General features: G+C 47.3%; 1 protein-coding gene across 1 annotated transcript in view; it reads right to left on the bottom strand.

Annotated features, from left to right (window-relative positions):
* The window catches only part of POLD1 (DNA polymerase delta 1, catalytic subunit), a 31,439-nt gene extending 12,537 nt beyond the window's left edge, over nt 1-18,902 (bottom strand). Inside the window, exons 1-17 of the mRNA XM_082194314.1 lie at nt 18,747-18,902; nt 16,432-16,631; nt 15,775-15,888; nt 15,011-15,151; nt 14,776-14,901; nt 13,996-14,164; nt 12,609-12,723; nt 11,846-11,975; nt 11,056-11,222; nt 10,152-10,256; nt 9,553-9,693; nt 9,285-9,395; nt 7,521-7,712; nt 6,762-6,850; nt 4,036-4,152; nt 2,988-3,101; nt 858-1,005 (exon numbers count right to left, since the gene is read on the bottom strand). Coding sequence (XP_082050440.1) covers nt 858-1,005; nt 2,988-3,101; nt 4,036-4,152; nt 6,762-6,850; nt 7,521-7,712; nt 9,285-9,395; nt 9,553-9,693; nt 10,152-10,256; nt 11,056-11,222; nt 11,846-11,975; nt 12,609-12,723; nt 13,996-14,164; nt 14,776-14,901; nt 15,011-15,151; nt 15,775-15,888; nt 16,432-16,631; nt 18,747-18,871 — 2,304 coding nt within the window. The 5' untranslated portion in view covers nt 18,872-18,902. The remainder of the gene's footprint in view (nt 1-857; nt 1,006-2,987; nt 3,102-4,035; nt 4,153-6,761; nt 6,851-7,520; nt 7,713-9,284; nt 9,396-9,552; nt 9,694-10,151; nt 10,257-11,055; nt 11,223-11,845; nt 11,976-12,608; nt 12,724-13,995; nt 14,165-14,775; nt 14,902-15,010; nt 15,152-15,774; nt 15,889-16,431; nt 16,632-18,746) is intronic.
* Nucleotides 18,903-20,330: the final 1,428 nt, after the last annotated feature.

The following is a 20,330-nucleotide window of genomic DNA, read 5'->3' as shown; positions in this document are numbered from 1 at the left end:
TCCTGTCTCCAGAGTGCTTGAGGGCACCCTAATCTGCGTGGAGACAAATGCCATTTGCCCCAGATCCTGCAGACTGGATCGGAAGCAGGCAAGTCACCAGCAAATACTTTGTGGGCTGGATCAGGCCTGGTTTAGACACTGGATTGTTGGAGGTGCTGTACCCATTACACCCAAACATTTTCCTGCTGACGAAGCTACCCTACAGAAATAAAACTAGGAAAGAGAAAATCCATGAAGTTCAGTATTCCGCTTCCAAAAGCGGCCAACTGGATACCTCTGAGCTGCGACCAGCAGGTAACGAACAGGCAGTGGGCTTACCCTGCTGTTTGTTCCCGGTATCTGGGCACTCACGAGATCTAGGATATGTTGCTTCCATTTATCTGTCACAGTTTATAGCTAGCCTGTAGATAGCAGCTCTCTGCCCCGCATGGGTTTATCTAATCTTTCCAAAAACTAATCTAAGCGATTGGCAAGCAATGCCTCTTTGTAGCGGTGGATTCCATGAAGTTTAAATTGGACTTTTTGCGAGCAGTACTTCCTTCTGACTTCCCTGAACTCGCCACCCATTAACTGCAGAACCTTGTTTCGTTTTCAAAGGGTCAGAAAGTTTGCTTCATAAATTATAAGCAGACCACAAAGATCAGCATAACAATTCAGTCCAGTCAGCTCACGATAGCAAATGAGGGATAACTTAATAAGCAACTGACCCGCCTCGCAGCTGATATGCAACTGGCTGATCTGGTAAACAGGGAATCTGTAATAGCTGTTTCCCCCGTGTTTCGTTGACATTTGTGCATTGTACTATAAAACCATAACCTGACAACTCCCCTGCGTTTGAAGGGGACGGGCAGGCTTACCTGAGAGATCTCAAGGCAAGGTAGCTTGCCCACCTGGGCTCCAGTGAAGCCGTACACAGAGTTGGCGCTGACCTTGAGCGCCAGCTGCCGTCCGTCCAGCACTTGGCGCTTGAATGGGTCCGTCTCCTGCTTCAGCTCTCCCTTGGCCCTGAGCCAAAAATGGGACAGAACAAAGGAGGAGTGAAGAATGACCACGACAGTTCTGTACTGGCCCCTCCCTACCAGCCACTAATGTGCACATCTGTTAAGTGAAACTCTTTTTAACAGCCTTCTAAGCCCTCTGGATGGTGAGGATGAATATACTACCCTTCATCAAAGGATCTCAGGGAAGTTCACAAGTTAAAAATACAAGATACCGTTTCCATTAAAGTTTCCAAATATACATTTCCATCGTTAAATATCCATCATTGTAATAAGTTTAATAAAACTTTTTTTAAAAAAAAATTGCAAGATACAGTGGTACCTCAGGTTAAGTACTTAACCTGAAACTGTGCATAACCTGAAGCACCACTTTAGCTAATGGGGCCTCCCGCTGCCATTGCGCCACCAGAGCACAATTTCTGTTCTCATCCTGAAGCGAAGTTCTTAACCCGAGGTATTATTTCTGAGTTAGCGGAGTCCGTAACCTGAAGCGTATGTAACCCGCGGTACCACTGTACTGTATTACATCTGCCACACCTGCGTTAAAAGAATGTAAAAAGAGTACAGTGGTATCTCGGTTTTCGAATGTAATCCGTTCCGGGAGACTGTTCGAGTTCCGAAACGTTCGAAAACCGAAAACTGAATACGGAAGCCTCAATACAGAAAACTCAAAACAGAAGCCACATGGCATGTTCTGAGGCATGTTCAAAAACTGAAGCATTTACTTCTGGGTTTACAGCATTTGAAAACCGAAAGGTTTATAGCATATTAGAACAATAGGTTGTATGACTTGGTTTTGCATTCATAATTTGATGAAAAATAAAAACTCTCTTCCCCCAAAGCAACAGAAGTCCAATGTGAAATACAGTGGTACCTCAGGTTAAGTACTTAATTCGTTCCGGAGGTCCGTTCTTAACCTGAAACTGTTCTTAACCTGAAGCACCACTTTAGCTAATGTGGCCTCCTGCGGCCACCGCCACACAATTTCTGTTCTCATCCTGAAGCAAAGTTCTTAACCTGAATCACTATTTCTGGTTAGCGGAGTCTGTAACCTGAAGCGTATGTAACTCGACGTACTACTGTATTCTCATTGGAGAAGGATGCAAAAATAAAAAAGTGTCCCTTCTTCCAGTGGTTTGCTTTTCCCCTCATAATAGGGCTATATCCTACCTTCCTTCCCCAATCCCCAGCACTGCCTCAAGTTTATTAAAGTGCCATTGCCAAATTCTAGGTGACGTATGCCTTTGCTAAAAAGCACTTCGCTTGCCACCCGCAAAACCAAGCTGTACTCCCTTCCATACCGGATCTCTAAATACCTCCAGGGTTCCAAGCATTTAAGGTATCTCACCTCCCTCCCTCCTGCCATGTACCCCAGACATCCTTCCCTTAGAGCACCCTTGCAAATAAGCCTACAAAAGTTACTAGCCTGAAACGAAACATCACTAGCAAGGAGAGCTCCCTTCCTCTGCCAGAATGGGAGCCTTTTGCATTTCTAGGCTGTGTAAGGAGGAGAGGGCCTTCTTTCGTCTGGCATCTCCCATGTGGGTACACAGCAGGCAACAGAATAATTGGTCCTTCCTCCACCAGCCTGATCACTCACCAACGTACAGTTCCATGCACTTGCCTGCATCCAATTCTTTGTCCCCTGTGGCTACCAGGTGAGTTCTTTAATACAAGGCTGCTTAAACCTTATTTCCAAGTCAGGGAAACCAGAACTCCTTCTCCAGGTGCCTGGTCTTGCACAGGAAGACGCCTTCCTATGAGCTGGATTATCGGCCCCTCTAAGTCAGGTATTGTCTACTAGGACTGCCAACAGCTGCCCAAGGTCCTGGTTCTGCTATCAGCTGGAGGTGCTGGGGATTGACCCAGGAACACTCTGTGTGCAAGGAAGGTGCTCGAAACCCAGGTTATGGGCCTGCCCTCCCTTCTTCCAAATATCTTACACCCGAAAACTTCCCCACCGCTCCAGACATGTGCCTCCTACTTCACCTCTTGCGGGCAGCCAGGAGGTTCTCCAAGATCTCAGGCAGCAGCCCTTTGCGGACGGACTCCTTCACAAAGTGGTCCCCAGTCGGGGTGCGGATGAACTGCTCTGCCGAAAGCCTAGTAGGAAGAACCGACAATCCATCAGAGCCTAGCCACCCCCTTTGATGCACAACACCACCCCAGTCTCCAGCCCCTTCCTGCTATATACCCTCCACTATTATTGGGGTCCACTAATATATGCCATTTGGATAGCTTGCATGGTCACTCGCCCCAGTTCCCTGCCCCCCTAATTTTATCTCCCATAAGACCATGCCAGGAAAGAGAATAGCTCTCCCCCTTCTTCTGGGACATCAGTGATACAGCCAAGGTGGTCTCACACTATTATTAATTAATTAATTATTATTATTATACCCGCATATCTCAGAGTGGTTCACAACATAAAATCGCAATATAAAAAACACAAATTACATAATAAAAACAAAAACAAAGACAACCTAATAATCCCCCCTTGACTTTCCATCTTACTTAGGATCCTTCATGTAAAAAAAGTAAAGGTAAAGGACCCCTGGATGGTTAAGTCCACTCAAAGGCAACTATGGGGTGGCGTCACTCATCTAACTTTCAGGCCGAGGGAGCTGGCGTTTGCCCACAGACAGCTTTCTGGGTCATGTGGCCAGCATGACTAAACTGCTTCTGGCGCAACGGGACACCGTGACAGAAACCAGAACACATGGAAATGCCGTTTACCTTCCCAGTGCAGTGGTGCCTATTTATCTACTTGCGCTGGCATGCTTTCGAACTGCTAGGTTGGCAGGAGCTGGGACAAAGCAATGGGAAATTTGAACCGCCAACCTTCTGATCGGCAAGCCCAAGAGGTTCAGTGGCTTAGACCACAGCGCCACCCGCATCCCCCATGTGAGACACCAGGGAGGAGCACTCCCCCACCGCCCTAGGGCTGCAAAGCTGGTTCCTTGACTCCTCCCTGCAGTTTAGGCTGTTGTTCCCTTCAATTAACTCTGCAGTCCTTTGTATCAGATCCTTTTCTACTCACCCATAGCGATCAACTGCCCCCTGTTGCAGCAGCGTGGTATAGCACAGGTTGTGAGCCATCATAATGGAAGGGTACAGGGAGGAGAAGTCCAAGGTCGCTATGGGCACGTCGTAATAGCTAGAAGAGAACAGCGGGTCTGTTATGATCTTCTGCCCCACCTTCGTACACAAAAACACAGGAAGCTGCCTCGTAACACTGATTTGGGTCACTGGTCCATCAAGCTCAGTGCTGCCTAAATTGACCGGCATTGGCTCTCCAGGACCTTAACCAAGGGTCTCTCCCAGCCCTATCTGCAGATGCCAGGGATTGTGCCTGGTTTCTTCTGCATGCAAGCTATGAGCCATGGCCCTTTCCTGGCTCTGATAAACTGTACACCTTACCCTAGGCCCTAATCCTTGGTTCCATCTCTCCCACTTCCAGCCCCATGACTCATTCTCATCAGAATCCTTCTCCCAAAGTAGAACTTACAATAATAATTTATTCTTTGTACCCCGCTCACCTAACTGGGTTTGCCCCAGCCACTCTGGGCGACTTGCAGCAAATTAAAATGTTAAGGCGCAGTAAAGCATCAAACATTTAAAACTTCCCTAAACAGGGCTGCCTTCAGAGATCCTCTGAAAGTCAGGCGGTTGTTTATTTCCTTGACATCTGGTGGGAGGGCGTTCTACAAAGTGGGTGCCACTACTGAGAAGGCCCTCTGCCTGGTTCCCTGTAACCTCACTTCTCTCAGTGAGGGAACCACCAAAAGGCCCTTGAAGCTGGACCTCAGTGTCCGGGCTGAACGATGGGGGTGGAGACGTTCCTTCAGGTATACAGGGATGAAGCCATTTAGGGTGTTAAAAGTCAGCACCAACACTTAAAATTGTGCTCCTAAATGTACTGGTGGCAAGAATACACAGAGGAACTATACCAGAAAGAAATGGATGTCTCGTATACCCCAGGTAGTGTGGTTGCTGACTTTGAGCCAGACATCCTGGAGAGTGAAGTCAAATGGGCCTTAGAAAGCACTGCTAATAACAAGGCCAGTGGAAGTGATGGTATTCCAGCTGAACTATTTAAAATTTTAAAAGATGATGCTGTTAAGGTGCTACACTCAATATGCCGGCAAATTTGGAAAACTCAGCAGTGGCCAGAAGACTGGAGAAGATCAGTCTACATCCCAATCCCAAAGAAGGGAAGTGCCAAAGAATGCTCCAACTACTGCACAATTGCACTCATTTCACATGCTAGCAAGGTTATGCTCAAAATTCTACAAGGCAGGCTTAAGCAGTATGTGGACGAGAACTCCCAGAAGTGCAAGCTGGATTTCGAAGGGGCAGAGGAACCAGAGACCAAATTGCAAACATGCGCTGGATTATGGAGAAAGCTAGAGAGTTCCAGAAAGACATCTACTTCTGCTTCATTGACTATGCAAAAGCCTTTGACTGTGTCGACCACAGCAAACTATGGCAAGTTCTTAAAGAAATGGGAGTGCCTGATCACCTCATCTGTCTCCTGAGAAATCTCTATGTGGGACAAGAAGCTACAGTTAGAACTGGGTATGGAACAACTGATTGGTTCAAAATTGGGAAAGGAGTACGACAAGGCTGTATATTGTCTCCCTGCTTATTTAACTTATATGCAGAATTCATCATGCGAAAGGCTGGGCTGGATGAATCCCAAGCCGGAATCAAGATCGCCGGAAGAAACATTAACAACCTCAGATATGCAGATGACACGACCTTGATGGCAGAAAGTGAGGAGGAATTAAAGAACCTTTTAATGAGGGTGAAAGAGGAGAGCGCAAAATATGGTCTGAAGCTCAACATCAAAAAAACGAAGATCATGGCCACTGGTCCCATCACCTCCTGGCAAATAGAAGGGGAAGAAATGGAGGCAGTGAGAGGTTTTACTTTATTGGGCTCCATGATCACTGCAGATGGTGACAGCAGTCACGAAATTAAAAGACGCCTGCTCCTTGGGAGAAAGGCGATGGCAAACCTAGACAGCATCTTAAAAAGCAGAGACATTACCTTGCCAACAAAGGTCCATATAGTTAAAGCCATGGTTTTCCCAGTAGTGATGTATGGAAGTGAGAGCTGGACCATAAAGAAGGCTGATCGCCGAAGAATTGATGCTTTTGAATTATGGTGCTGGAGGAGACTCTTCAGAGTCCCATGGACTGCAAGAAGATCAAACCTATCCATTCTTAAGGAAATCAGCCCTGAGAGCTCACTGGAAGGACAGATCCTGAAGCTGAGGCTCCAATACTTTGGCCACCTCATGAGAAGAGAAGACTCCCTGGAAAAGACCCTGATGTTGGGAAAGATGGAGGGCACAAGGAGAAGGGGACGACAGAGGACGAGATGGTTGGACAGTGTTCTCGAAGCTACCAACATGAGTCTGACCAAACTGCGGGAGGCAGTGGAAGACAGAAGTGCCTGGCGTGCTCTGGTCCATGGGGTCACAAAGAGTCGGACACGACTAAACAACAACAACAAAATGTACTGGGACCCAATGTAGATCTTTTCTCCTCCATTGCTCCCAAAGTGGAAGAACGTGGACTCTAGCTGCCTTATCCTCAGCCCTGCTCCTTCCTCCCCTCCTGGCCTCCATCCCTGCTCCAAGATGTCACCCCAGTGCTTTTCTGCACCAACTCACAACAGGCTGTGAAAAACCCCCAGCCTCACTCTTGACCCTGGCTTAGGGAAGCAGATTTCCCCAGCTTCGGGTCCTGCTGGCCTTACCCTTTCAGAGGTTCAATGACGGTAGCCCCAGCATAGTCTTCCCCGCCTTCTGACTTCACCACCGGCATAACCAGATTCTGCTTCATGGCCTTTGGGCAGAGAGAAGTTGTCAGTTTGGGATTTGCCTTGGCGCTCTCCCATCAACCACAGTGTTATGCCCAGGTGGGTCTGTCCCACCTGCCTCATGTGCAGAAACAGAAACAACAAAGAGAGCACTTTAGAAGTTAACATAATTTAAAAAGCAGTGTGGTGTAGGGGTTAGAGTTGGGGAATTAAAAATCACTGCTCAAACGTGAATTAGGTGACTAGGCCCTAGTAAAATGTCTGGGTGGAGGGAAAGAGGAGCCAATCTAACAGGGGCTTTGTGAAGAATGAGAGTTACATTGCAATATTATCCATGTCTACTCAAAAGTAAGCCCCACCAAGTTCAATGGGACTTGTTCAGAGGTGAGTGAATATAAGACTGCAGCCTTGGAATGCAAAGTGCTTTGCATTTTAGAAGAACCACGTGCATGTTTATTAATGGAAAGCTTTCAAAATTCAAATGATTTCTGTGAACCCCTCTGACTAATTTTTTTTTTAATGATACTAATGTATATAAGAAGAATTGGTCTTATATATGTGATCTTAGCAGCCTGAATAATAACTGCAACTCGTGGAAAACAGCCCCGAATCCAAAACTGGATGCTTGGTACCACTCACTCTGGAATATAGCTTTCCCTTGCGTCCAACTCAAGAGAAAAAGCCAGGAACTCTCACCTGCCGCAGGAGCTGGGAGACAACCTTGATTTGCTGGCCACGCACCAGGAGATAGCTGAGAGGGACACCTGTCACTCTGGCCATCTCCATGTAGTTGATGACACACATGAGCTTCTCCAAAAGCCGCAGGGGCAGGTAGGCATCCTTCAGGCAGTACACAGCCAGTCGCCGACGGGACTGGTCCGAGCCATTCTGCAAGAGGATAGGGGAGAGAAAAGGCTTTTGGATTTGGAAAAAGCAGGAAAGGGACCTTTCCTTCTGGATGAACAGAAACAAAGGGGAGGTTCAGTGCGAGAGAACAGGTTCAGACATCTCCAGGTAGGGCTGAGAAAGGCCTCCCTGGGAAATCTGCAGAGCTGCCACCACTCAAGAGTTGACCACACAGAGTGAGAAGGATCTATGAGCTGACATGGTATCCACTGGCAGCTTCCTCTGAAGAGACAAAGGTTATTTGCTTGAGGGATATGGAGAGCAAAAGCTTGCAAATTCAGAAAAAAACAAATACTTTTAGATAAACGGGAACAGGAGGTGGATAAAGTTATTGGTTGTTCCATACTTCCGCCCACTCTTTAAGAGCTATAAGCAGACAGGCTGTTGACGATTCCATTATCTATTACAGTGTTTCCCAAACTTGGGTCTCCAGCTTTTTGGGGAGGACTACAGCTCCCATCATTGTAGTCCAAGAACAACTGGCGACTCAAGTTTGGGAAACACTGATCTAGTAGATTAACGACCACCAAGAAAGAGTACTCTTGGTGGCAGGTCTCAGCATTATGAACCAGCTGCTTGTTAAGAATCACAGGATTCAGAATCCCTACCTTTTGGACAACCCATTCTTGTAGTTTATATGCCTTTTGGTTTTACTTGATCTTATTGGCTGACATTTAGAGTTTCACCACCACCCTTATTGCTCCTTTTGGAGGAAAAACATTTTTAAAAATGTTTTAAAAGTTCATTTTGGTTGAAAAGTCAGGTTATAATTTTTCTAAGTGGAGATAGCACAGGAAAGAACAGATGGCTGCAGGAACACCACTCCATAAACAAGGGGGCCTTCTGATGATCAGTGTATACAATTAAATGAATTTCCACAACCATGAGAGTTTTAAAAATCACCTTTTTAAAAAGTTAAATTTCCCTAAAATCTAAATTATTCATTGCGAAGATAATGGCTTTTCCAAGAGTCTCCCATAGACCAGGCACTAAACCTTAAGTACTTACCCTGCCTCAGACAAAACCAGTATGAACCTAGCTTGTGCACTGATAAGAATCTCAGTAAAGGAGCAGTTCTCAAATTCTGTCACACAGGGCTTTGTAAAGACCCTAAACAGATACAGCTTCATGCCAGCCCTTGAGCCCAGGAAACCCCAGAAAAGGTCGTTCTGGGAGGCTAAGTGTGTTGAATTGGCTAAACCTAGCACTCCGGATATTTCAGGCATCAGAAGAAAAAATACAGTGGTACCTCGGGTTAAGTACTTAATTCGTTCCGGAGGTCCGTTCTTAACCTGAAACTGTTCTTAACCTGAAGCACCACTTTAGCTAATGAGGCCTCCTGCTGCTGCCGCACCGCCGGAGCACGATTTCTGTTCTCATCCTGAAGCAAAGTTCTTAACCCGAGGTACTATTTCTGGGTTAGCAGAGTCTGTAACCTGAAGCGTATGTAACCTGAAGTGCCACTGTAAATGGACAGTCAAGAATAAAAGTCACCAGACGTTTGTTCTACAGAGGAAAGCTTCTAGGCCACAAGGTCTGGCTGCTCACTGTCACCTGCAAATCTGTGATGATAGAGTGCTGTACGTCTTCCTTCTGCTCTTGCAAAAAGTGATAGCTGACAGCATTCAGCGTGTAGGAGCGCAATTTGTAGTCCCGCAGCAAAACCTGGCGAGGGAGGAAGAGAAGAAATGGCTAAGATGGGGACGTGAACATGGTCCAGTGGGCAAAATGCTCACTCACCATCTTTGCTCACTCACCATCTTTGCTCACTCACCATCTTTCAGCACTGCATCTGCAAAACGGGTCTATCAGCCTTGCTTACCTGAAGCAGATCAAACTGGATTCTGCCTTCCATGTTAATGACTTTATTCTCTCGCCGGCCCATCTGCTTGGACTGGAAGGAAGAGTCACGGATGACGGACTTACGTGCAGGAATACGGCCCAGAAAGGGAAATGTGGTAACCTGGGATGGGAAGAGATGCAGAAAAGGAAGCTGTGAGCCACGGCAGGAAGATAAAGGCAGGACGTTTATACGTGAGGCTGCATCGTTTAATCAGTTAACTGGTTCGATTCATTGAAAGTGCACCTGATTACCTGGGAATCAGATTTTCAAAACCGTTTTAAGTACAAAGTATTTGTAAAAAGTTCAGAGGGCAAACACCATCTCATGTACGCAGACCTCTAAAGGGAAAACCTACAAAGAGGTACAGATAAGCCTTTGTGAGTGTGACAGTTCACGAATTTGGGGTGGGGAGGGTGGGGGCAGTGGCCAGTTTCCGCAGTTTCAAAAGATTCCACACTCCTGGACTGGAACCTGTCAGACAAAGCAAAGTGTGGCCTGTTTTAATGCAGGAATAGCCACAGAACTGCACTTGCAGTGGCAGGCAAAACATGTACTCGGTCAGAGAAAGCTAGGCTCACCTTGAGGGTCTGGGCACGGGTGATAAGGTACGGGAAGTCAAAGTTCTGGATGTTATAACCAGTGATGATGTCCGGGTCCACTGTCCGTATGAATTCTGCCCAGGCCTGGAAGAAAGTTGTGATATTTGGCTATATGGAGCTGTCGTATCCCACTACTGGTCTGTCTATCCCACTACTGTTTTCTCTGTCTGGCAGAGGCTTTCAGCAATCCAGGATCTCAGGATGAGGCCCTTCCAAGCTTTGCCACTTGTTTGCAGAGGAAATGACCTGTGCCTCCATGGACAGCTGTGAGTTACCCCGTTCAGGACGAGGGAGTCCCCCACGCCTGCCTGCCCTCTAGAAACAGTACTTCTGTCTTGTCAGGATTCAACCTCAATCCGTTAACTGCCATCCATTCTCCAACCCCCTCCCGATACTCGAACAGCACATTCACCACCTTCACTAGTTCTGATTGAAAAGAGAGGTAGAGTTGGGTATCATCCGCATACTGGTGAACACCCAGCCCCAGCCCCCTGATGATCCTTCCCAGGGGCTTTATATAGATGTTAAAAAGCATGGGGGAGAGGACAGAGCCCTTTAGTTCTAAAATTATTATTATAGTATATTATAGTATAGTATGTTTAATATACTTATAGGAAACCCACTGAAGGCAGCTTCCAGTATGTAATTCATGAGGATATACAGGATAAGTTTAAAATCATGTAACACCATCAACACCATTCGCAACCAGAGGTACCACTGTACATGTTGTTGAAAACAATCATCCCCACAGACTAAGCCAGATAGCTTAGTATGTAAACCTCCATATACAGCATTCCACTGTAACACCCAGGGGCCTCCACCGCTGCTCAGATCCTCCACAGACTTCTCAGGGCATTTTCTAGCCCCGATATCGCCCCATTACCTTGAGCAGCTCCGCCTCCTTTTGGAAGCAGAGCACCTGGGAACCCACGATAGGGGCACAGCTCTGCAAGGTGAAGACATTGCGCACAAAAGGGTCCTTCTCCCCCTGGCGGAGGACCATATTGGCGATCTGGATCACTGGGTCCTTCTCCGGTTCAGGGAAAATACCTGAACAGGGAAACGAAACAAAATGCAGAATGGGATCGTCAATGGGAAAACTGACAGCTCCCCACTGCCTTTCAGTAACTGTAGAAGTGGCTATCTGTTCTGGATTGCAGCAATGATGAATCCACTATTATGGTTTAACCCCTTCACTTATAACACCTGCCCACACCAATAGTTAATCTCACAAGTTCTTCTGAGCTCATACACTGCCAGGGTGTCTTTTGCCAACTCTAAGCCTAGACACCCTGCCCTTGATATTACAGTAAGACTTAGGTAAGTTATTGTTCGCTCTGAAATCTAAGGAACAGCCGCCTGCCCAGGAAAAATAAGAATCCCCAGCTTGTCAGGCCTACTGCACAAACCACTACATAATAATACACTATTTCTTGTGAGCTGACTCAGATTGCCTGCAAAAATGACCTCAGGAAGAGACATTTCAGTGTTGAATGTATGTCTTACCGAACAGGGCCATTTAGACCAAGATAAGTTTCAGATTTGTAAAACCTTGTCATTTGTTATAAAACTTATGAAGTTACTTAGCAGAGTCCTGGTTAACTAGCCTCCCACCTACCAGGACCTAAAAACTTTCTCATCATGTCTTGTTCTGCCCCAACTTTCCTCAATACCTTTGCGTCCAGCACATTCAATGTCGAAACTGAGCACACGCAAGGGGGCAATGCGCTGCCACTCTCCCTCGGGCGGGTGGCTCACGAAATCCATCCAGGCGATATCAGCCTCCAGTTGACACAGCGACACCTAGGGGTGAGGAGGAAAAGGAAGAATTAACGAGGAATTCCTACAGTCGCTGAGGGACGCGGATGGCGCTGTGGGTTAAACCACAGAGCCTAGGACTTGCCGATCAGAAGGTCGGCAGTTCGAATCCCCGCGACGGGGTGAGCTCCCGTTGTTCGGTCCCTGCTCCTGCCAACCTAGCAGTTTGAAAACACTTCAAAGTGCAAGTAGATAAATAGGTACCACTCCGGCGGGAAGGTAAACGGCATTTCCGTGTGCTGCTCTGGTTCGCCAGAAGCGGCTTAGTCATGGTGGCTGCATGACCCGGAAGCTGTACGCCGGCTCCCTTGGCCAATTAAGTGAGATGAGCGCCGCAACCCCTGAGTCGGTCACAACTGGACCTAATGGTCAGGGGTCCCTTTACCTTTACCTCCTACAGCCGCTAACATGAAGTTTTCAGCTCTGAAGATTTCCTATCCTAACTGCACACACTGTGCTTATATCTTCCAGTAGAAAATATCCCCCACTAGGCACCAAACACCAAACTCAGGTCCATCCAACTAAAAGCTATACCAACTCAGCCATCCCCAAACACACCTTTCTCCACCTGCTCAACTGTACACCTTCAGAAACCTGCCCTCTCCCCAACCCCAGCACCTTGGGTGGGTTATCCTTGCTGGATTCTCCAGCAGGTTGTTCTTGTCGCAGGCGGTACTTTCCAGCAGGCAGTTCAATCCAGTTGCAGCCAACGACATCCCGATCCACCATGAACCTAAGTTGGGAGAGAAATCTTGGGTTTGATGGGAGCTAGGTAGAGAAAGACTTGGAAAGAAATCACACCTTTCCCCCATCTGCCTCAAATATAATGCAGGAGAGGAGAGGAGGGAAAGTAGATAGGGGCGTTAAGGGTCATCAGAGTCAAACAGGATGTTTCAGCAGGCGCCTCATAATCAGACTCTATCCAAGTGTGCTTGTAACTCACTTCTACCTATGTCCCACACTGCAGAATCACAGCCATTTGATTCTGATGGGCAAGTAACATCATCTCTGCAAACATACCTGGAAATGTGCGTTAAGACCAAAACCTCGCCCAGTCCTCTCACATAATAGTAATATAGTAATAGTAATAGTAATAATACAGTGGTACCTCGGTTTAAGAACAGCCCTGTTTACAAACTATTCAGTTTACGAACTCCGCAAAACCAGAAGTAGTGTCCCGGTTTGCGAACTTTACCTTGGTCTAAGAACGGAAGCCGAATGGTGGAAGGGCAGCAGAGGCGGGAGGCCTCATCAGGGAAAGCACGCCTAGGTTTAAGAACGGTTTCAGTTTAAGAACGGACTTCCAGAATGTATTAAGTTTGTAAACCGAGGTACCACTGTAATAATTTATTACTTCTACCCCGCCCATCTGGCTGGGTTTCCCCAGCCACTCTGGATGGCTCCCAACAGAATATTAAAAACACGATAAAACATCAAACATTGAAAACTTCCCTAAACAGGGCTGCCTTCAGATGTCTTCTAAAAGTCAGATAGTTGTTTATTTCCCTGACATCGGATGGGAGGGAGTTCCACAGGGCGGGCACCACTACCAAGAAGGCCCTCGAAGCTGGACCTCAGTGTCCGGGCTGGACGATGGGGGTGGAGAAGCTCCTTCAGGTATACTGGACAGAGGCCATTTAGGGCTTTAAAGATCAGCACCAACACACTGAATTGTGCTTGGAAACGTACTGGGAGCCAATGTAAGTCTTTCAGGACTGGTGATATATAGTCTGGGAGGCGATTCCCAGTCACCAGTCTAGCTGCCGCATTCTGGATTAGTTGTAGTTTCCAGATCACCTTCAAAGGTAGCCCCACGTAGAGCGCGTTGCAGTAGTCCAACCCGATGCGGGCTGAGCCTCTGCATATGCCACACATTCTCAAGCAATCATGAGGGCTAGAAACTGCATTCTGCTGAAGTTTAGCTCTTATTGGTTGAACAGATCAGGGTGAAAAGTGCCTGCTTTCTGAGGAGGGAATATTCAAACATGGGGTTGGACTATCCTACCTGATTTCAAAGTCAATGTTCGATTCGTAGGCTTGATAGTGGAGCACTCCCAGAGTCCCACAGCGTAGTCCCTGTTCCAGCAACCTCTTGGCTGGTGCAATTAGCCGGGGCAACGCCATAGTAATTTTCAGGAAGGGTGCAAGATGTTGCCCGTGGTAGCCATACATGTCTAAGTGAACAGGGGAAGAGTCTTAAGGCCCTGGGGGAATTCAGACTCCTCAAACCGTATCACAGATCGTCATCTCCTCCCGTTCCTGACATCTACAGCTTTCAGATCTGCATCTTACTTCTTCCCTCCAACCTTGCACATCTGGCGGAGACCACAGGCGCTCCAAGCCGGAAGTTCATAAACATTACAGTTGTAATGTTTCATAAAGCTATTTACAAGCATAAGGACTAGGATCGGTCAACGACTTTAGAATTCTTTTGCTCCTATTATACATACAACACAATCTTGCCTATTCAGGCCGGACTCAACCGCTACAAACAGCATGAGGAATTGAGCATGAAAAGGCAACACTGTTCTGGGTGCTAAAAGAGCAAGGCTGCTGTGATGTTAATGCTCAGCAGGCATCCCAAATCTGGATCTAACACAGGGTTCCCCAAACTTGGGTCTCCAGCTGCTTTTGGACTACAATTCCCATCGTCTCTGACCATTGGTCCTGCTAGCTAGAGATGATGGGAGTTGTAGCCCAAGACCCAAGTTTGGGCAGCCCTGGTCTAACCCAACCATCTTTCCAGACAAAGGGGGTGCCTACACACAAACTGTCTTGTGCTCACTTTGCTTGTTGCAGATCTCCACTGCCAGAACAACTTGGGTCAGACCGTCTTTGTTGGATCGCATGTCCCGGATGACAGCCGCATTCAGTTCCCGCTGAAAGTCAGCCAGGTGCTCTGCTTGGAATCCTGGGAGAAAAGTTAACAGAAAGAGGAAGGGGAGCAGGAGACTGACTAAGCTGCAGAAGGAAGGAGGGTGGTTTGGGGAGAGCCCCTCCCCCTGTAGCCAAACACTCACCAGCCTGGGCAGGCACATAGAAATAGGGGGCAAAGCCATGGATGTGGCAGCAGATACTGTTGCCGGCTCCAGTGACTCCAAACATCCGCAGGACAGGAACTGGACCCTGGGTGGATCCTGGGAAGCCAGGGAGATGAGCGCCTGCCTCAAGAAGAGAGAGAGAGGCTGGATCAGTTGCTGAATGTTGATAATGTACGATTAGTATTTAGCTATTTAAATTACAATTGTCTTTCCACTAAAAAACATCGCTAGTGAACCATGTATGATATGAACTGAAAAAATGCTCTTTTAGACCACCTCTAACTTTTTAATATATATTTTAGCAGAATCAGCCCACATTATTTTGGTACATTTTCCATTCCATAACCTTAAGGGCTAGCAACTTAACATTTATTTTCTTTCGAAATGAAAGACTTCACAATACTTTGCACACAGATTTCCAAATATACCTTCCTACAAGCTTGCCATGATACCTTTCCTCATCCCAACAATCAGAAAAATGGGACTACAGTTTCTCTGGGGAATTCCAGACTTTATCCACTCTATCCGGCAAACAGGGCTAAGAATATTATGGGGCTATTGTAGCTATCAAAAGCCCCAGGAAGTATAACAGCTTCAGACTTCCCTTTCTGTAGCAGAGAGTTATTGTTCAGTAAGGCAAAGGGAATACCTAGTTCGGCAAACCCCTTCCCAGAAGGAATGGAATCCATTCTGCAGCACCTTCAATACCTTTTCGTCAGCATTTTATTCGCTTATGTACTCACCCACATAATAATCTAGTTCCACTTGCTGGAAACACAGAGCTTCCTCTTTGGGGTTTATTTTGGGAGGCGGTGGTCTCTGCCATTTTGGATTCTGCACCGATGAGAAGAGATTACCTGAAGGAAGAAGAAACTCACATCAATCACGACCACCAATTCTCTTTTGACCAACTACAAATTTGGAGCAGCTAAAGATCTTGCACCTTCCAAGTTCAAACTGCTAGTTGCAGAGAGTAGGAAGAAGAGAGATGGGGCAGCACCAAAAATAAAAATAAAAAAGGAAAGGCAAAGTCTCACAGTGGTTTCAATTAAACACAATATGCAATGTGCTCAACATTACTCAGTGCCACATCTAGAAGGCCCATGGTTTCCCACACCTGGTTTATTGCTGTAATTCAGCATTTAGCATTTCTTTTTTTTTATGTGCCATTGAATGCTGAATTACAGCAATAAACCAGGTGGGAAACCATGGGCCTTCTAGATGTGGCTGAACTACACTGGCCCACGGGGCTGATGGGAACCTGTTCAGCAATATCTGGAAGGCCAAAGGCTCCCCATACCACCACCAAACATACATTTTGCTTTGTCGGTCCGCTGCCCAACCTTTCTGACTCATTTGCCTAGGTAGTCTGCTCCATATCTGGTACCCATGTAACTCACCAAAGGGGATGGCATCAGGTACCAACTGTGCTTCCTTCACCTCCAGAGCCATCTCAGCCTCTACCTCATCCAAAAAGGCCAGTTCCTCTTCAAACTGTGAGGGGCCATCCTCCTCCCAATCACCTCCTCGTGACTTCTTCCTCTGAGAAAGAGTAGGCTCCCCCACAGAAGCCTTCCGTTTGCTTTCCATATTGGCATTCCTGGAAGAGAGAGAAGTGCCCCACATCAATAGCCAAACCAGTTCTTCATAAATGTCACAGTCTTCCCCAAAGACTTCCACAACTCCTGGTTACACTATGAAAGCAGACAGATGTCAACCGGGGTAACCCATGTAGTGCCCTCCAGATTTTCTTGGACTACAACTCCCATCAGTCCTAGTCACCATGACCATTGATTAAGGAAGATGGGACCTGTAGTCCAACAATGCCAGGAGGATTATCCCTGACCTAAACTAGGAGTACTCCAAAGCACCCTTTGCAGCCATTGTTCACATTATACATTGCTAAAGGGTCCAGTACTCTCAAGGAATTCTGCTTCCCTGCCATGACACCCACCCACAAATATGGCACCAGCTTTCACCTATTTCCCTGATATAGTGACATCCATAATCTGTACACTTTGCCTATAATGATGCACAGCAAGAATATGTAAATCCTTTCTGCTGCATGCATTCACACTGAAAGACTAAGTTCAAAGGCCAGTGATTATAATTAAGGCCTTACTCATGAAATAAATAAAAACAAAATTATGTTTGTTTTACTGAAAGGCAGCCTCAGAGGTTGCAATGAGCAAGCTAAGGGGGACTGTTTAACACTTCCCCTGTCTGTCATTTATCCACTCTTGCCCTCAAATGTTTCCCCACCTGCCAGGTAGAGGCTATTCTGAGCAGATAAACAGCAGGAAGAGAAATAGTTAAGCAACGCTTCATCTTCCAAATTGATTCTCTGCTCAAAATGACAGCTGCAATCAGCTGTTTTTCCAAAAACAACCACCCACCCCAACCTGCAAACATATATGCAAACCTTTAGGAGAATATATATTTTGTGAGTCTGGCTCTGAGTTCTCTTTAAAGCATATAAGGACGGTCATACTGAATCAAAGTAATGGGTCATGAAGATTAGCATTATTTCACCAATGACTGGCCAGATGCCCCCGGGGAAATTCACAGGCTGGGTTGACAGAAACAGCCATCACCACCTATAGCTTTGCTCCTTCAAGGCTATCAGAGGTAGCAGACACAACAAAAGCTGCACTGCATGATTTTTACACAATTCTTTTTAAAGCCATTTCCCAGCAGCAATTGATGAACCATTGGGTTTGATCCAGAAGGGAAGCTGTTCAGAGCAAACACAGTACCAGAATCAACCACCAACAAGAGCACTTAAGAACCATAGGCCACCTAAGGTTGTCACCTGCCCACCACTTCCCTGCTTCCCGTGATCAACCCCACCCCAGGGGTGCCAGCTTGAATAAAATATATGGGGGGGGGGAGCAAGGTAAGTCCTGCCCTACATACTCAATCACAAGACACACTTTGAAAGGAAATGCCCATTAATGGGGGGAGGGGGTGGCCCCCTCAAATATTTCATTGAGGGGGCCAAAAAGACCTTAGGCCCTGGGAGCTGGATCCTATGCCCTACCCCCACATTAACCTGCTGCCCTCTTCTTTCAATGCATCCTGCTCTAGTTTAATGATAATAATAATAATAATAATGCAGGAATCTGATTTCTTTCCACAGGGCCTGTAAGACAGAGTTGTTCCGCCTGGCCTTTGGCTTAGAATCAGTTTGATTCCCTCCCCCCCCCCTTTCTTTTTCCTTTCTCCTCCTGTGAAGAGGCTGCATCCTAATGTTTTAATGTTGTATTTTAATCTTGTTTTTTCAAATTGCATTTTAATCAACTTGTTTTTATTATTGGTTGTTAGCCGCCCTGAACCCGGTCTTGGCTGGGGAGGGCGGGGTATAAATGAAATTTATTGTTGTTATTTATACCCCGACCATCCGGCTGCGTTTCCCCAGCCACTCTAATTTCCTTTTCCACATTCGTTTTCCACACGACCCTTCTCCCAGGAGCACCCACACCTGCCATGCCTTCAGCACCCAGCACCCACCCCACTCCCAGTGGCTTCCAAGAGTCTCCAATGGTCCAAGCGGGCCTGCAGGTGTTGCTGGACCCCCAACTACCGTCAGCCCCAGGCTCCCTGCCTCGGTCTCTGCCCCCAGGGAACCCCTATGGGCTCGCTCACGTCACCCACCCTCTCCCCATACCAGCAGCCCACCCCACCCCCAAACCACTTCAAAACCGCACACTCTCACCTCACTACCCCGACTCCCTCGACCAGTCTCCCGCCAACAAGTTCGGGGGAGGAGCCTGTCACTCCAGCCCCTTGTTGCCATGCCAACCCTCTTCCCATTGGCCACCGCCTCTGTGTTTTCTTCATCCGGGTAGCGGCGGGAATCCAAACTCAGAAACTTAGGCGAGTGGTCGGATGGAACACGCATGCGTAAGAGCTACTACCCTCCGGCCGGCCGCCGCCGCCGCCATGTTTGGAGTGGCAAAGCTCCCGGGCAGCCATACCTAACTGAGCATGCGTAAATGTTGTGGCCGGGTTTCGGCGGGCATAGGCGAAGACGCATGCGTAGCGTGATTCGCGGCGGGCGCCATAAGGAGTGTGGCTTTAGGTGGGTGGGCAGAAACGTCATGTTGAGAAGGGCGCTTAAGATCTCGCCCTGTTTGTAGAGATTCAGCGTTTAGCCCTTCTGCCCGTTTCAGTTCCTGTCTGGAAATGTTGCTGGCGGCGTGAGCACAGAGCAGGTGCAAGGGTTCAGGGCATCGCCACGTTCACCCAGCCATTCATTGTCACTGAATTACGCGTATATCCTTCCCAGGGATGTAGTGGCGGATTCAGAAGTGCAGGGTCCCTTCATCATTGTCACAGCTACACCCCATTCTAATACTATACAATAACCTTCTAACTGCACAGTAGGAATAAATGTAATGCATTGCAACAGTATATGCAGACCTCCACGCGCTCGATCTTCTATTTTCTGTGTACATATGGGGGCATGTTGGATCAATCCATCAACCTCTGATGAATGATTTAGAAGGATTGGGTGCAGCATCACTTTTGCTGCTGGGTGTCCTTGCATAGACAAAACCATCTCAGCCTTCTGCTACTTCTTGAAACTTCTCTATCCTTCTGTTTCTGGAACAAATTATTCTCTCACACACAGAGAGACAGTGGCATAGCGTGGGGGGTGCAGGGGGGCCCGGCCGCACCGGGCGCAACATCTGGGGGTTAGGGGGCGCAAATCCACGGGTTAGGGGGCGCAAATTACTTGCCTTGCCCCGAGTGCTGACAACCCACGCTACGCCACTGCAGAGAGAGAATATCCAACAGGGCAAATGATTTTGAGTGCTCCAATTTCCTTTTTTTCCAAGCGAGTTAAATTAAGGTTACCAGATTTTTTCCCCAATGCATCCAGGGACACTTTTCAATTTCAATGGATTTTGTATGGGGACTGATTTGTAAATCCGGGGACTGTCCCCAGGAAACGGGGGTGTCTGGTAACCTTAAGTTATGTTTCCTCTAATCGGCACACTGGACGAACGCAGAGCGGTTAAAAGGCTCCCCTTTCATGCTGAGGGCATGCTGAGTATAAATTGTAGAAAGGTTTTAACAGATTTTCCTGAGCTCAAGGGGTCAAAAGAAAGTAATTTAAAACAACTGTTGTTGAGACATTTCATTCAAAATCAGCTAGACAGAGCCAGACAGAGGATGACAACATTTGGGTGTCCTGCCGCCGCCCCAAACATAAATACTGGCCATTCCCATGCCCCCCAGGACTGACATTCCCCATCCCGGGTTTAGATAAAGCTTCGAGGAAGCTAGTCTTTCC

The sequence above is a fragment of the Podarcis vaucheri genome, assembly GCF_965113315.1.
Source record: "Podarcis vaucheri genome assembly, chromosome: 13".
NCBI classification, from domain to species: Eukaryota; Metazoa; Chordata; class Lepidosauria; order Squamata; family Lacertidae; genus Podarcis; species Podarcis vaucheri.
Note: the sequence above shows the minus strand (reverse complement) of the source record. Positions and strands in the feature narration are given on the sequence as shown.